This window comes from Equus asinus, chromosome 21, assembly GCF_041296235.1.
Source record: "Equus asinus isolate D_3611 breed Donkey chromosome 21, EquAss-T2T_v2, whole genome shotgun sequence".
NCBI lineage: Eukaryota > Metazoa > Chordata > Mammalia > Perissodactyla > Equidae > Equus > Equus asinus.
Window position 1 is genome coordinate 91175767 of NC_091810.1, and position 18437 is coordinate 91194203.

Here is an 18437-nt window from a genome sequence, read left to right on the forward strand (position 1 = left end):
ATTAGCAAACATTACAAAATTATTGTCTGAGTGGCAGACTATTAATAAGGCCAAAATGTACCTTTAACACAACCTAGTACATATAAACTAATAGCAGTCAGGTAACCAAATTTCATCTTCCTTCTGTGGATTGCAAATTGTATTGTTATTGCTATGAAAAATGTACTTTAGGTACAGATTCTAACATCTCTGTGAATTAAAAGATATACCATACCTTCACAGTATAATTGAAGTATTTGGCTGACTGCATAAATCGATGGAATCCATCAGTCTCCTTTGTTGCTACAGTTATGACTAATAATTTATCTGCAAAGACAGAAGGGAATACCATAAGATGGTTTACCAAGAAGTAAAATGCTCCCACATTACAACTCACTATAGTGACTAGAGATTTCATTAAATCCATGGGAATGCTCTGGTTGGTTAATCTTCACAAGGCTAAACAAAGAGCTGTTGAAAAAATAGGCGATTCAACTGGGTTATACTATGCCAAATGATGAACCATCAAATGATAAATCATTTTAATGGTAAGAAAGTACATTAAAATTTAAGAAAAGCATGCCCTCAACAAATCACTTCAACACCAAGAGAAACACTTCCATAAAATGCAGTTTTCATCTGCAGAGACAGAGAGCCTCCTAGAAATCATCTCATCAACCAGCTTCATTGTCACCTATAAGTTATCACTGATTTTTTGCACACATCAGTGAGGTCCTGAAGCACATTCTATTCATCAAAACGCTAACATGTACAAAAAGAAAAGATCCAATCACGAGACTGATCCTAACCCTTTAAAACAGATTACGATGAATTGGGAGAAAACATTTAGAAACAGAATCCTAGTTTTTTTTCCTCCTAGTAATGAATTTTTGTATTGAAAAGCCTTAAAAGCCACATCATTGACACCAACTTCAGTGCTTTGCTTTTTCTTTAACAAATAAAAGGAACTAAAATCAGCATAGCCCTAGTAAATACACAGCTTTAAGTTACCATTTTATAATGGACTATTATTTTCAAGCCAACATAACACCACTTCTTAGTAGAAGAAGGTAGATTTAAGGAATCATTTCAAAATATCTATAGAAGCTATTAAGGGAAATACTTATCAGGAAAAGGCATGTTGGAAAACGCATAAAAGAAGCGAGTACCTCAGCAAATGCCAAAAGTACTCGGATATTTTTTTTTAACTTAAGGATATAGGAGGACCCATGGACTAAGAAAGCAAAACCGACATCTTCTCAACATTCTAGGCACGGAGATATATCATTTGATTCTCACTTGTCCATTATCAATAAGAAAAAATTCAGAAGGTGTTAAATGTCCACTGAGCAATACACAATCATTGGAAACAGCATTAATGCATAATAGGAATCAATTAGAAACAACTTCATACGAATCAAAGTAATTCTCCATCAAATTTCAAAAATAAAACCATAAAATATAAGCGCAATACACATAAAGAAATAATAAATTCAAACATTCGCTAGTCAACCAAAAAAAGAGAAAACATTTCTATGAAGATAAATATCAACACTGTTAGACTGTTCTCCTGGAAAGAGGTACTTCTCACATAATTTCCACCATTTTGAGAAATAAATATTCAAAGAAAAATAAGTCATTTTCATAAAGTCATCAGGCCACAAGTAGATATATTTTTAGAGGATTTTTCAATTAATTATTCTTTTTTAAAAAAACAAATATTCATTTGTAAAGTTTCAAACAGGGCTGAACCAATTAAGAAAATGTGACATGTTACCATTCCCAATAAATTTTGAAATAGGGAATACCAGATTTTATAAGAGTAAAGAGCATACTTTTTACAATCTCTTTTCTCTGTAATAAAATGACTACATTTAAAGATAGCCTTTAAAAAAGCCTTCTAACTTTTTCTACATAAGTCATAAGAATTAGCTACAAGTTTAGATTTTGACTGGATGGACTTTTACATTTACCATTTCCAGTATAAAATTAACAGCAAAGATTTCATCATCCTTAACAGGAAGAGTAATGTTGGCCAGACCCTCGGGGAGCCAGAAATGTTACCTAATCCAATGACTCAGAAGGCAAAACTAAAAATGTGTAGTCTGACTGTGTCTGGCAATTTTATGCCAAATAAGGACTCCTGTTGTTTCAGTACTGTTGCTAATTACAAAAAACCAACACCAAATAATAAAAAACTTTGTTAAAGGAAGGTATGTTTAACAACATTATGTATAAACGTCTGTTTCCTCTTACCTGCTATTCAGTATCATTACTGTGATGAAAAATAAACCTTACTCGATCGGGGGAAGTAAAAGCTGTACTGACATGTACCACGCATGAGCTCTCACCAGCTGATTCAAGGGTCAACGTGCTCACCATCTATGAACTATTCCTGTCAAAGAATTGAACCTACCTTTCACATATACTTTAGATTTCACTAAAATTTACACTACAAATTTACCAAAACTAAAAGGACAGAGGACAACTGATCTATAGAATCGATGGCAAAAGGGTTGAAAAAGAGAAGGGAAACTGCCACAGTAACTGCTATAGTATATTAAAAGAATTGAGACAATTCAACCAAATGCAAATCATGGACTTCAGTTGGATCCTGATTTGAAAAACTAACTGCAAAAAGTTATTTATGAGAAAATTAGGGAAATTTGAACACTAATTGAATATCTACTGATATTAAGAAAGTTAATTTTTTAGCATGTTAATGGCATTGATTTTTTTTCAAAAGAGTGCTTACAGGGGCCGGCCCCCTGGCCACATGGTTAAGTTCGCACACTCCACTTCGGCAGGCCCAAGGTTTCACTGGTTTGGGTCCTGAGCACAGACATGGCCCTGCTCATCAGGCCATACTGTGGCGGCTTCCCACATGCCACAACTAGAAGGACCTACAACCAGAACATACAACTATGCACTGGCAGGCTTTGGGGAGAAGAAGAAGAAAAAAAAAGAAGATTGGCAACAGATGTTAGCTCAGGTGCCAATCTTAAAAAGAAAAAAAGTCCTTACAGTTTAGAGACACACTGAGGTATTTACCCAATGAAAGGATATGGTGTTTGCAACTTGTTTTAAAGTTGTTTGGAGTAGAGGGGAGGCAATGGAGGAGGAGGATGGAGATTAAACAAGACTGGCCAGACGTGACGAGTGTTAAAACTGGATTCTTTTTGTACACGTTTGGAAATTTCTACAGCTAAAAAAATAGAGTTCAACTTCATACACAATCTCTAATCTTCCTATCAGAAAAATGACAGAAAAATATTCAATATAAAACTTTAAGCCTGAATAATCTAAGTAAAAGGAAAGATGAAACAGACAGAAATGTTCTAACCAAACAAAACTATAATTTAAACAACTATAATTCGTACCTTACCCAATCCACCCGCCAGAACTGAAACGCTAAAGTGAGATGACTGAGGAAATGAACTTGAGGAAATGGACTTAAGCAATATACACCCGTCACCACTACCAAACCAATCTATAATGGCGTCAAAGAAAAGGCAAACGGAAGCTCAGCTGTGACCAAATGTAACCTCTATAGCCACTGACTGACTCTATTAGAAAATAGATTCAGAGCGAGAGAGACTAGAACTGCTCATCGATGAAAATCATATCATAGCAAAAACACCCAAAAACTTGTGTAATCATCTTTACAGTGTCCCCAAATGCCTATCACTATAGTGCGATTTGATAAATACTGAAGTAGCTAAATATTTAGCTCTCTACAAAAATTGAGACGACTATCAGAATTTCTTCCAAATCAAGAAGTCAACTTATTTAGACAGGCCAAAACATGCTATGTTCTCTCTTATTCATGCACTTAGAGTTGGGGGTGGGGGTCGGGGGAGGCACTGTTAAAAAGTCATTTTCTTTCCTCCAAATAAGAGCAGAAATTACCAATATTTACTGCTGACCTAATTTTTCTTTCCAAAAACAAATCATGGATTTAAAATAGAAAGGTTTTTTTTTTTTTGCTTTTATAGCCTGTGTCCAAATGCTAAAGCAGAACATAAAATTCATCTGAAATTCATTGTCTTAATGACAAGCATTGCATTAAGTAACTCAGCACCAGTCCAGCTGCCTTTGATCCCAGTACTGAGGGATAAATCACTCTTCCCCAGAAACCTTCCCCACACACAAACCAATCCTTAATTCTAAATTTGCAAATATCAAGAAAACCGATTCTAACACAGGAGCTCTGAGTACACTGTTCTCACTCCGCAGCTAACTCATTTTATGAGCAGTCACACCCTTCATCTGTAAAGCCCAGCAGCTCTCAACTTTCTACTGAAGGAATATGTTTTCTTAGTAACGGTTGGCACAGTGCAGGCGCCAGCAAACTCTAACTGTAAAAGGCCAAATAGTAAATATTTTAGGCTGTGTGGGCCACATACCATCTCTGTCACGAATCTCCGCTTTTCTTTCTTTCTCTTTCTTTCTTCCTTCCTTCCTTACTTTCCTTCCTTCTTTCCTTCTTTCTTTCTTTCCTTCTTTCTTTCCTTCCTTTGGGGAGGAAGATTGGCCCTGAGCTAACATCTGTTGCCAATCTTCCACATTTTGCTTGAGGAAGATTGTCACTGAGCTAATATCTGTGCCAGTCTTCCTCTATTTTGTATATGGGATGCCACCACAGCATCACTTGATGAAAAGTGTGTGTAGGTCCATGCCTGGGATCCAAACCAGGGAACTCACAGCCTCCAGAACAGAGTGCATGAACTTAACAGCTATGCTACCAGGCCAGCCCTTCTTTTTTTAAACCCTTTAAAAAGGTAAAAAAGAAAAAAAATTATTAATTTTCTAGCTATCTGTACAAAGGCAGCCATGGGCCAGATTTAGCCTAAGACATAGGCCAAGACAGATTTTGACACCGTGGTTGGCTGTATAAATCTGAAGACAAACTATTTGAGTTGAAATCCCAGCTCTACCATTTACTATTTATTATACATTGGGTAGTTACTTAAATTCTTTGTTTCATCTGTTTCTCATCTATAAAAAGTGTGTAATAATAGCACCTACCTAATAGGTTTGCTCTGGAGGTTAAATTAGTTAATATATGCAAAGTGGCTGACACTCTAAGTTCTACATATGTATTATACAGTATCTTCTTATATCTTTCTTATTTCTACTCAACAGATGTATGGATAAGGTAGGTTGTAGTTGTGCACATCTCAATAGGTTATAACTCCATTTCCATCTCTTTCTCTATCAGAGTTATACACTCAAGAGTCTAATCTCTTCCAACTCTCAAGATTTTATGATCTTAGTAATGGTAAAAAACAAATCAAGACCAAACCTATCTAAAAACAGTTCAACTTGAAGCTGTTCATTCAAATAATTTAGCCAGTAACTGCAGATACAACTTCTCAAGTTTTTACATTTCTCTCCACCTCCAAGTAAACTATCCTACTAACTCAAATTGTGATCATCACTAGCCCAGGCTTCTGCAATAGCTTCCTAAACCCACTTTACCCACTCCAGTCATATCTCTACAAAGCAGCCGGAGTGATCTTTTTAAAATATTTAGCTGTCTGATTATGTACCCCACTGCTAAACACCCTTACGTGGCTTCGCGTAGCTCTCAGGATGGTGGCCCAGCTCATTATCTCAACGTGGTCCTTGACTACCTCCATCCTCTCCAATCTCATCTGATACCTCTCTCCCCTTTGCTCTCTCTGCTCCAGCTGCACTGGCCTTTTCTGTTTCTCCAACAATGCCTGCTCCCTCCCACGCAAAGAGAAGAGCCTAGGCAAGACCATTATCTACTGTCCCCTCAATCTCTTGATGTAGCCACTGCCTGTTCAAATTTGAGACTCTTACACATATGCCATTTCCTCAGGGAGACCTTCCCTGACCTAACAGAATAAGTTAGTACCCACTACACATTTTCACTGCACTCTCTAACTCTCTTTCAGACAACTTACCACAAATTGTAATTGTATATTAATTTGCACTGTTATTATTTGAAGTTAAAGTCTCTCTCCTCAACTAGACTATAAATTCCAGAAAGACAGGACATCTTTGACTCAGCACTACGCCTCCAGGGCCTATCACAGTGTTCAGCATACAGTAGGTTCTTAACAAACATTTGTTGAATGAGTGGATTCAGGGACAAGTGATGTTATGTTTCATTTGCATATATGCATAAAATAATTTGTTCTCAACAAAATGCCTTTTTAGCTTTATCATCTCCAATTCACAGACGAAGAAAGCAAGGTTTAAACAGGTTAAGCAAGTTAGCCAAAGTCATCAACAAGTTACCAGCAAATCCAGGAATAGAACTTCAGTTATTCCTCCATCTATTTTGTTCCCATGTCAGATGTGCTGTTTTTAGAGTCAAGAGGCTAGAAGAAAACTTTGAGCTTTATTCCTTGTGAAGAAAAGCGATAATGTAGCAAGCCTGAGACTTCTCTCCTTAGATCTGTTTGCAGGGTTGGTCCTTGGCTGGCACCTGGAAAGCTGAATTTTGGGAGGGTTCTCACAACTCCCAGATAAGAATGGTTCACTGTGCTAAATTGTACAAACAATGAATTTATGGTGAACGCTTGCTTTCCTTCTAAGAGTCTGGAATTTTGGTACAGAGGTTGTCCATGTGACCAGCCCCCAATAAAAACCATGGGCACTGGTCTCTAATGACCTTTCCTGAGAAACAACATTTCACATGTGTTGTCACAACTAGCTGCTGGGGGAATTAAGCACATCCTGTTGACTCCACTGGCAGTTAGAAGCTGTGTCTTGTTTCCCTGGACTTGGACCAAGCGCCTTTCCCCTTTGATGGCTGTGTCTGGTATCCTTTCACAGTCATCAATCATAGCCATGAGTACGACAATATGCTGAATCCTCTGAGTCTTCCTAGTGAATGGCTGAACCTGGGGATGGTCCTGGGGATGCTTGACCCATTATGCAGCCAACAAGTCTTCATCTGAAAGAGGAATCATGGCCCTAATTGGTTATATGTCTGATGGAGGGCTGGGTTCAGAGGAACAGGCCAGAGAGACATAGAAAAGACTTCAATATACTCCAGAAGAGAGATACCTGGTACATAAGGCATCATCCCCTACTCCTACACTAAGAGTCATTTCATTTAACATAAATTGTGACTTCATGGACAGTCTAGCAAAGCCTACTTCTTTTACAGAGGAGGAAACCAAGACCCAAAGAGAAAACAAGACTTGTCCAGAATCCTGCAGCTAGGTGGTAACCAATCTAGGACTGGAACTCAGGATGTTCAATTACTAAAAGTATGGTTTTCCTAGGTCTTACTGCACGGTTTTGTTCTTTGTTAAGCACTAGTCACCCAAACACTATGACAAACAAACTGAAGCCATGGAGTCTAGGTGGCAAAAAAACAAATTTTATTTTGTGGAATTGTTAAAAGAAATTCAAAACAAAAATTCCTCAAGAGCAACTCATGCCACAATTTCAACAAGGAAGAAAACCTAAAAAGGAAGTGTGAAAAGGACATCACAGGATTCCTTAGCATCTTTATAGGAAAGGGGGTAGAAAAGGGAATGCTTAAAGAAAAAATAATAGTAATTTCCAACCACTACTGCTACATAGGCGACATCTTCACACATGTTAGCATTCAGATGGAGGCCTGAGCTTCCACAGCCCACGCTGGACAATGCACAGACACAGTCAATGAGGAGACATGCTGTGAAGAAGCGGAGGGAGGGAGGTGAGGATGTAGGGTGACCAACCAGCTCAGTCTGCCCAGGACTAAGAAGGTTCACAGAACATGGGGCTTCCAGTCTTAAAATTCGGAAAGTCCTGAGTAAACAAGGATGAGCTGGTCACCCTAGCAGTATGTACAAGGGGACCAGAGACTATTGCCAATGATGTACAAATGAATGGATGGCAAATGGTCCAGCAGACAAATGGTAGGAGGCTTTTAAGTTAAGGATAAACTCTTTCAGAACCAGAAGGTCAACCAACACCAGAGAGCAAGTGAAGCAGGACCAGATTAGGACCTCCAGAGGCCTCGGACACCTAAAAGGTCAAAGTGACTAAGACCAACTCTACCCCTCGTAAGTGCTTCAAATCATAACATGCATTTTTAAACTTTTTCTCAAATAAAAAAAAAATTGTACACATGCTAAAATTGAGCCTTTTTTTAGGTTTCTGAATTTCTTTTTGGGTGGCCATGTTTTCTGATGATATATGCACATGTTCAGTTTGTCTACTGAGTAACCTAGAATCGAATGGAAGACAAATTTCTAGGCAGGATCAAAGGACTATTAACAGTATGCTCAAGAATTCCTAGCACCTAGCTGCTTTCGCAGAGCTTAAAGCTCAAGCACTTAAGAATAACAGATAATAGTGAAAGCTTAAAGGCATCTATGTATAACTGACAAACAGATGATCATATGACAAAAAAACACTGAAATTAGTTATTTGTAGTCAATACAACTTGAATAATTATTAGGCTAAGACTGGAATTTTAGAGTAAGAGACAATTTTTCATAGTATGAGATGTAATTTCTAATATAAGAAATTGTGGGCCCCTCTATAACCATATTAATTAATTATAGCAACCATTGACCATGAAAATTATGAGAAAACCTTGATATAAATACAGCGACATATTTAAATAGGTTTATATTCTTCTAATCTCAACAGTATCCACATACTTCAGAAAGTGATTAATATACATATGAACTATACACTCTATTCAATCTGTGTATTAAAAAACACTTCATTCAGAACCCTGTTTCACCAACTCTCTTCAGTAACACCCCAGTGGCCCTCATAATAACTATCCATGACCTATGTAAAGATACTCAACCTAATGTCAAGAGCTCAACCTGAACGTGATAAACAGTAAGAAGAAAATTAATGAGGACCCACTTGTCTACATCAACCCCAATTGCCTCCCGGAAACACGGAGATAAAATGCAAGGACTGGACTGCAGCCAAAAACTATACACAGAGTTCCAACAAATAGTTTCTGGAGGTGAGAAGGGGAAAGTAAAATTCAAACACTGAGAATGATCATGCTAAGGGGGGCTTCAATCACAGCAAGTAAAACATGACTTAAAAAACTGAAAGGAAAAAATGGTGTCCTGCGAATCCTACTCAAAAACAAGCTAAAAAATGAGCCAACACGTGCGACAGCTGGCCAAAACACACAAACCAACAAGCAGAAAAGTGATCTTAACAAGAGAAGATGATCCCACTGTAATCTGTGCAGCCCAGGTGCGGAAAATTATGAGTCTGGCACGCTACATTAGGGAGAATTTTGACAAACACAGAGATGGACCAGCATGGTTAGACATCTGGCAATTATTTCACATATTGAATAGTTGAGGGATTGAAAATTTTTCTACCTGAATAAAAGATTCACCACCTCCCCACCTCATCATATTTGACGAGAAAAAACAGATTTTCTCTCTTATTTTAAAGGAGATAATTGGCTGGGAGAAGAATCAATGGAGAGCAGGTAGATTTTGTATCAATACTGTCTTAATCCATTTGGACTGCTATAACAAAATACCACAGATAGGGTGGCTTAGAAACAACAGAAATTTGTTTTTCACAGTTCTGGAGGTTGAGAAGTCCAAGATCATGGCAGCCGCAAGGCTGTGTTCTGGTAAGGGCCCGCTTCCTGGTTCATCACCAGAGCCTTCTCGCTGTGTCCTTACATGGAGGATGTGGCTGGGGTCTCTTGGGAGCCTCTTTTATAAGACCACTAACCCCATTCGTGAGGACTCTACCCTCATGACTTAGGCACCTCCCAAAGGCCCCCCTTTTAATACCATCACCTTTGGGGGTTAATACTTCAACATATGAATTTTGGGGGAACACATTCAGACCACAGCAAATACAAAGTACAATAAAAAGCATCCAGAATGAATGGACAGTCTTGGAAAAGCAGTGTTTCCTATCTTTACAAATATTGATATAAAGACTACAGGACCATTTTCCAGCATTTATGACTTGGAGAGCACATCTGATCCCTTCAATGGTTATGAAATTTATACCTTCAATGTAATTTTATTACCAAACGAAAAAGGGTCTGTCCCCTTCACAGAGATTTTAATCCATGGAATTCCAAGGGTTCAAAGGTTGCAACAACCTCCAAAACAGAAAGACGTAGCAGGAGTAAGAACCTCCTTTGACTGGGATAGGGTACCCCATCTGCTGGCCAAATGCTTTAGCAGAGACTATGAATTGCCTGCCAGAAATCTGTTTCCAAGACTGTGTAGTTTGTTCAAACAAATCTGATCTATTGCTGTTTATTCCATAATTTACAAAGGCACTAAAAATATTTCCCAGATTCATAAGCAAAAGGCATAAATAGCAAAGTTAGCAACCAGGACAAAAGAGCAGGGGCTGAGATAATAGATTCCTGCTGACTAACCTACGAATGAAAAGAGCTTCCCTGGGGCAGAGGGCCACCTGGAGACTGACTGGTGGTTAAGCCAGCCACGCTCTCAGAGAAAGTTGTAAGGGTGAGGTGCCTGAACCAAGATAACCTTTACTTCTCCATTATGGGAAGAAGAATCTTTCTGAAGAAGTCTTCCTAACCTAAAAGAATGAAAATAAATGAATCTGGGATGCAAAATTAAAAGCAGACCTGCTAAAGTGGGGAGTGGCTGAAATGGAAACAAGGGAAAAGTCATAACTTTCATTCATCACCTTCAAGTACAGTCAAACTTTTGTCTCTTCCACACCACATTGTGATGAACATATTATATTTTTTAAAAGAGGACATTTTCTAGTGCATTGACCTTGCATAAAATAAGTATATTTAATCTGAGCAGCAGCCCATCCTCACACTGTCTTAAGAATGTAAAAGCACCTATTTTGACAGCTCAGAATCATCCCCCATAACTTGCTAGTTCTCCACATTGTTCAGATGGAGTATCTTTCCATTTATTTGTCTTCTTCAATCACCATATAGCAGATTACTAGAAAACTGAGTCAGTATATCAGATATTTTGGGGACATAAAGTTAAATGTAGATGATCTGATATCTACAACTACAGATATCTTCTTCTATGGAATTAATACAAGATTCCAAAAAAGGAGTTTTATTATTCACTTTGTGCTGCAAACTGTCATAAATTTTCATCTTTATATAAGAAAAATGTCTTTTTTTTTTGGAGTATATCCCAGAAAATATAAGAAACATTCCAGCATTCACTGTGCCAAGTTAGGGATTAGAGAAATACATTTATATACACACATGACTGATTTTTCCTTCTCCAGCCACTCTTTGTAATTTAACTTTTTGGACTAGCTGATAAAGTAGGAAGAAATATTCTTTCCCAGTGCTTTCTCCCAGACATCTATCTGACTTTCCCTCAGAGGATACCAATGCTGTTGTTCTCATGGATGCTTCAAGAGATGTCAATGTATATACTAGCAAATTCTTTAGACCTCACTTTGGATCTTTTCTCTTTTTAATTCAATTTATTTAAACTAAAACAAAAACAATTTACCCATTTCTCCCATGTCCCCATCCCCACCTCTGGCAACCAACAATCTGTTCTGTGTTATCTATGAGCTTGGTTTTATACACATATATTTAGATTCCACATATAAGAGAGATCATACGATATTTGCCTTTCTGTCTGACTTATTTCACTTAGCATAATGCCCTCAAGATCCACTCACGTTGTCACAAATGGCAAGATTTCTTTCTTTTTAATGGCTGAATAATATTCCATTATATATGTATACCAACTTCTTTATCCATTCATCCATCAATGAACACTTAGGTTGTTTCCATATATTGGCTATTGTAAATAATGCTGCAGTGAACATGGGAATACACGTATCTTTTCAAATTAGAGTTTTAGTTTTCTTCATATAAATACCCAGAAGTGAAATTGCTGAATCAAATGGTAGTTCTATTTTTAACTTTTTGAGGAATTTACATACTATTTTCCATACTGGCTACACCAATTTAAATTCCCATCAACAGTGCACAAGGATTCCCTTTTCTCCACACCCTTGCCAACATTTGTTATTTCTTGTCTTTTCAATAATAGCCATTCCAACAGGATGAGGTGATATCTCGTTGTGGTTTGATTTGCATTTCCCTGATGATTAATGATGTAGAGCATCTTTTCATGTACCTGTTGGCCATCTGTATGTCTTCTTTGGAATAATGTCTATTCAGATCTTCTGCCCACTTTTTCTTTGGGTTTTTTCTGCTATTGACTTGTATGAGTTGCTTTGGCTATCTGGGGTCTTTTATAGTTCCATACAAATTTTAGAACCGTATTCTATTCTGTAAAATACACCATTGGAATTTTGATAGGGATTACATTGAATCTGTATATTGCTTTGGGTCGTGTGGACATTTTAACAATATTACTTCTTCCAATCCATGAGCATGGAATATCTTTCTATTTATTTGTCTTCTGCAGTTGCTTTTATTAGTGTCTTTTAGTTTTCAACATACAGGTCTTTCAGCTTCTTGGTTAAATTTATTCTTAGGGATTTTACTCTTTTTGATGCAATTGTAAATAGGATTATTTTCTTAATTTCTCTGATATTCATTATTAGTGTATCCAAACGCAATAGATTTTTGTGTATTGATTTTGTATCCCACAACTTTACTAAATTCTTTTATTAGTTCTAACAGTTTTTGATGGAGTCTTTAGGATTTTCTATATATAATATCACATCATCTGCAAATACTGACAGTTTTACTTCTTCATTTCCAGTTTGGATGCCTTTTGTTTCTTTTTCTTGCCTAACTGCTCTGTCTAGGAATTCCAATATTACGTTGAACAGAAGTGGTGAGAGTGGGCATCCTTGTCTTCCACCGTCGAGTATGATGTTAGTGTACGCTTGTCATATATAGCCTTGGTTATGTTGAGGAATGTTCCCTCTATACTTACTTTGTTCAGAGTTTTTATCACAAATGAATGCCGAACTTTGTCAAATGCTTTTTCTGCATCTGAGATCATCATACGATTTTTATCTTTCATTTTGTTAATGTGGTGTATCACACTGACTGATTTGCAACTGTTGAACCCTCCTTTCAACCCTGGAATAAATCCCACTTGATCATGGTGTACCATCCCTTTACTTATCGTTGAATTAGGTTTGCTGATAACTTGTTTAGGATTTTTGAATCTAGGATATTGGACTGTAATTTTATTGTGGCATCCTTGTCTGGTTTGGTATCAGGGTAATGCTGGCTTTGTAAAATTAATTTGGAGAGATCCCTCCTCTTCTACTTTTAGGAGAGTTTAAGATGGACTAGTATTAATTCTTTGAATGTTTGGTAGAATTCACCAGTGAAGCTATCTGGCCCTGGCCTTTTGTGACTTTTGTTTGTTGGGAGGTTTTTGGCTACTGATTCAGTTTCCTTACCAGTAATCAGTCTGTTCAACTTTTCTATTTTATCATGATTCAGCCATGGCACGTTGTATGTTTCTAGGACTATAGCCATATTTCTTCTAGGTTGTCCAATTTGTTGGTGTAGAATTGTTCCTAGTAGTCTCTTATGATCTTTTGTATTTCTGTGGTATCAGTTACAAGCTCTCCTCTTTCATTTCTGATTTTCTTTGACTCCTCTCTCTTTTTTTCTTGGTGAGTCTAGCTAAAGGTTTGTCAATTTCATCTTTTCAAAGAACCAGATCTTAGTTTCATTGACCTTTTCATTATCTTACTTGTCTCCCATTTCATTTATTTCCCCTCTAATCTTTGTTATTTCCTTCCTTCTACTAACTTTGGGCTTTATTTGTTCTTCTTTTTCTAGTTCCTTGAGGTGTAAAGTTAGGTTGTTTATTTGAGACTTTTCTTGTTCCTTGAGGTAAGGATTTCTCACTAATAACTTCCCTGTCAGAACTGCTTTTGCTGCATCCCACAAATTTTGGTATGTTACATTTCCATTTTCATTTATCTCACAGTATTTTTTTATTTCTGTTTGATTTCTTCTTTGACCCACTGGTTGTTTAGTAGCATGTTGTTTAATCTCCACATACTTGTAAACTTTCCAATTTTCTTTATGTAATTAATTTCTAGTTTGATACCATTATGTTCAGAAAAAATGCCTGACATGATTTCAATCCTCTTAAGTTTATTAAAACTTGTTTTATGGCCTAACATATGATCTTGGAAAATGTCCCATGTGCACTTTAGAAGAATGTGTATTCTGTTGCTTTTAGAATGTTCTGTATATATCTGTTAAGTCCATCTGGTCTAACACGTCATTTAAAGTTAATTCCATGGAGTGAGGTTGGCACAATGTGGGTAAGCATCTGCCTCAACATGGGGCTTAGAAGGCTTGAAGGACAGCAGCAGAGAAGTCTACCCAGTTGACCTTTTACCTTTTTAAATGCAAAACAATATAAAACCATGAACATGCTGACTTTTCTAAGTTTTCTGCCCATTATAATGTGTATGATATAATGCATACAATGGGTCAGTTTTAGCAGAGAGCCAAAGGTCTTTCTGACCATATGTTTATATACTCCCAGTGCTTGAAGTACAGTTTTATTCAAGTTCTAAATTGGGGGGGGGGGGGGGGAATAATCAAAGGGATTGGTCTCATATAATAAACATATAAATATGATTAAAATAAGTCTTCATAAACAGCAAGTTATTAAGTGTTTGATTTCAATCTATTCTCATCCAGGCAATAATGAGACAAAAAGATGTATAATGTGTGTATGACTTGTCTTCAAGTAAAATATTTAATTTGATATGTAGTGCACAGTAGACACCGTCAGTTGACCTTAATGATCTCTGTGACAACTGGCCCCTCTAGGCCTCCAAACATCATCCTTGAGGCCATTAACCTTGTTCCATGAGCTCACACCAACCTATTCCCAGTCCTCCTCGGGTTCTTCCAATTCCAAGCTCTTCTGCAGAGATATATTCCTTTCCTTAATAATTAGGTTTTCTGTCCTTTACTTTTTCCACCAGTGGTAGATTCCTATCATGACATATTATTTCAATAGATGACTCGAAACTGGTCTTGTACCCTCTTCCTCAATTTTAGTTCCTGTCAAAATATTCCAGTCTCAGAGATGGTATCCCCAACATTCACTACCCAGAAAAGGCCATACGCACTGCCTTAGTCTTCACATGACTTACCATTCTCAAGATTTGCCTAATGCTAACGCTTCAACTTCCAAGATCTCTGCTAATCATCTATTGTCCAAAATTTACTCAACAAGAAAACGTCTGAATCATGAACTTAAGCATTAAAGAACAGATTTCCCTTGCCCTGACTGTCCTTTACCCTGTAGATATATTTCCAAGTTTCTGATACATTTCAGAGAAATGTTTTCGTTTACTCATTCTTGGACCATTCTACCTCTGGCCCTCTTACACCCACTTCAGTTTCCTTCCATCCCTTGGGATTACTGAACCCTGAAGATCCACTGGACCCTTAATCCAGTATCTTCTATTTTGGTCCATTATGCCAATGTCCTTGTCCAGCGGTTTTCAAACATTAGTGCACATCAGAAATACCCAAAGTCTTATTAAAATATAAATTTCTGGACCACATTCCCCAGAATTTTTGATTTGATATGTCTTAGGAGAGGCTTAGGAATAATTTCTGAGCATCAGGGATCAGCACCAGGAGATGCTCATGATGCTGAACAGGGATGACACTACAAGAACTACATCCTAGTTATGCCAATGAATATACACACTTCAGCATCTCAAATTCTAGATAACAATGAGGAAGTTAAACAGGGAAGGAAGAAATCAAGAGTAGCTGGTAAAGTGCCACAAAAGAAAAAATTGTAGATGGGCCTCAAAGATGGGATAAGAATTGGCTAGTTAGAAAAGGGGAGGAAATAACAGTGTTTTCAGTATCCAGAATGACAGAAAATGGTTAATTACAAATCGTAATTTAGGAGTGAGAGAGAGCAGCTGGAAGACAAGATGGCACAGATCATGGATCCCACAGCTAAGGTCATTGGGCTCTGTAAGGGGAAGAGTGCCACAGGAGGCTTTGAGCAGAGAATTAACATTCTTAAGGTGCTGTTATTTCATTCACTCCTTCAAAAAATATTGTGTGCCTGCTATGTGCTAGACACTGTTCTAGAGACTGAAGATTCAAGAATGAACAAAAGAGACAAAAATCTCTGCCACCACGGAGTTTACACTCTAATGCAGGGGGACAAAACCAAACAAAATGTATTTATTTAACTTACAGGGCTAAAGAGAAAGTGAGGAGGGACAGAGGGAGCCTTGAACGTGTTGCAGTTTTAGACAGCATAACCAAGTGTCACTGAGAGGGAGACGTGAAGTGGAGGAAGTGAGCTAGCTATGCAAGATCTGAGGGAAAGCTTTCCAGTAAGAGGAAACAACAAATACGAGAATCTGATTGAGCCGGGTTCAGGCCTCCTGTGTCCTCGGGGGAGAGGGGAGAGGAAACCACAGGCACCAGAATGGCCAGAAGAGACCAAACAAGAGAGAAAACGAGATGAGGTCAGAAGTCAAGAGTGAATAGACTGTGCAGGGGCTAGTAGGTCATCGTAAAGATTTTGGCTTTTTTCCCAAAGAAAATGGGAAGCTATTAGAGGATTTTGAGTGAAAGGATAATATAACAGTTGCTAAAATATTACTACTACTGTTACTAGTACTAATAATAGTGTCTACCATGTAGATACTATGAACTCATTTAATCCAGTGCTACAGCTATTCCAATGTTACATTTAAATATATTGCCCAAAATTAAACAGACTATTAATAGGAGGACCTGGATTTGAACCCAGACAGCCTGGCTCCAGAACCTGTGCTCCGAACTGCCATACCAGCCTGTGCCCCATGGCCTGACTAAAGTCTAACAGGATTACTCCGGTTGCTATGACTGAAAGAGGTCAAGGGTAAAATTAGGAGGCCTGATTGGGACAGTGTTTACAACAATAATCTAGGCTAGAGTCCATGGTGATATGGACCAAGGAGTGGCAGGAAAGAGGGTAAAAAGTGATCAGTTTGGATATGTTTTGAAGGTAGACTAAACGAGACTAACTGACAGATTAAATGTGGGGTTTGAGAGACAGGAGTGAAGAAGGACTCCAGATTATTTAAGAAGACTAACCTTAAAAGATTAGCCTGCTGCATAGGTAAAATGGTACAAAAAGGTTAAAATCAGAAGTATTTGGTGTGACCTTCAAGGTGATAAAAAATCCACATGCCATGTTCCCTATCCAGAAGGGGATACAGCCCCTACAACTTCTCTTTTGTTGATACTTGTTTGCTGCCAGAGGAGTTATGGACCCCGCCATGAGACAACCTAAATGTAGATTAAGTGATTTATTATAACACATAAAACAGGGTAATGACCCACAAATTCCACACTCTTCTTCCTTTAGGATAGTAATTTTGGACACTGCATATATAATACAGACAGCTAAAGTGCCTTTAAAAAATAATGACGCCCAAGACCCACCTCAGACCAATATCATTCAGAATCTCTGGGCTATTCTTATTTCCCTTTTCAGAATAGAGAGAAACTCCTGTGCACCAGCTCATCCTAAAATGTAAAGCTTCTCTGTACCTCATAACATTTTATTGAGATTTTCATTGGTTTTAGCCAGAAATCAATATGCAGAGGTTTTCTTTTTTTAAAATCTATCTATAGAATAAACAAGCTATTGTGACACATTCCTGTGTAAATGCCATCACTTTAAGTCATTAGTGAGAAAATATGTCACAAGGATCAGAACATGGACATTGAAAAGCAACTGGGGGGAAGAAATACCAGCTGTTGGCCCAGAGCACTGTTAGAGGAAGGGCACTGTGAAAAGCGATCCCTCCCTCCTTCCCTCTTTCCCCGTGTCTTGTACCATCATATTCAATTGGTACCCAGCTTAACACGTTAGAAATGAACGTTCACCAACTGGTTCTTCAAAAAGAAGAACAAAAACGTGGCAAGGCATTAAGTATTCATAAGCAAGACAGATATTTAAAGCAGATGTTTATAAAATAGCTCTCTTGTGAATACAATCTAATCTCAGCAGCATAAATCCACATGGGGCAGGATGCACCTATGTACCGGGACAGGCTGTATCTGAGTCAGCAGCTATTCAGGGAACCTGAGTAACAGGAACGGAGATTCCCCGTTGGAAACCTCGGCCAGTGTCACACAGGGCCAGCTGCTGTGAGGAATCCTCAGAAATCCAAGCTCTCCAGAAGCCTCCACACTCCAAAGATAAACAAACACATGAACAAAGAGAACAGATTAGTGGTTACCAGAGAGAAAGGGGGATGGGGGGAGGCCAAAAGGGGTAAAGGGGTGCATATATACGGCAACGGATAAAAATTAGACTATTGTGGTGAGCACGACGCAGTCTATACAGGAACTGATAAATTACAATGTACACCAAAATTACACAATGTTACAAGCCATTATGACCTCAATAAAGTAAAATAAAAGAAGCGTCCACACTCCAGAATCAAACAAGGAAGAGTTCCTACTGCTGACAGGTTCCTGGCGTCACTCGTCAGAGAACGGCCCGCGTGAA

General features: G+C 37.9%; 1 protein-coding gene across 4 annotated transcripts in view; it reads right to left on the minus strand.

Moving 5' to 3' along the window:
- PLOD2 (procollagen-lysine,2-oxoglutarate 5-dioxygenase 2) overlaps positions 1–18437 on the minus strand; it is an 88694-nt gene that overhangs the window by 48438 nt on the left and 21819 nt on the right. For all 4 annotated transcript variants that reach the window (XM_014829910.3, XM_014829909.3, XM_044754331.2 and 1 more), the window contains exon 2: positions 215–306. In XM_014829910.3, coding sequence (XP_014685396.1) covers positions 215–306 — 92 coding nt within the window. The remainder of the gene's footprint in view (positions 1–214; positions 307–18437) is intronic.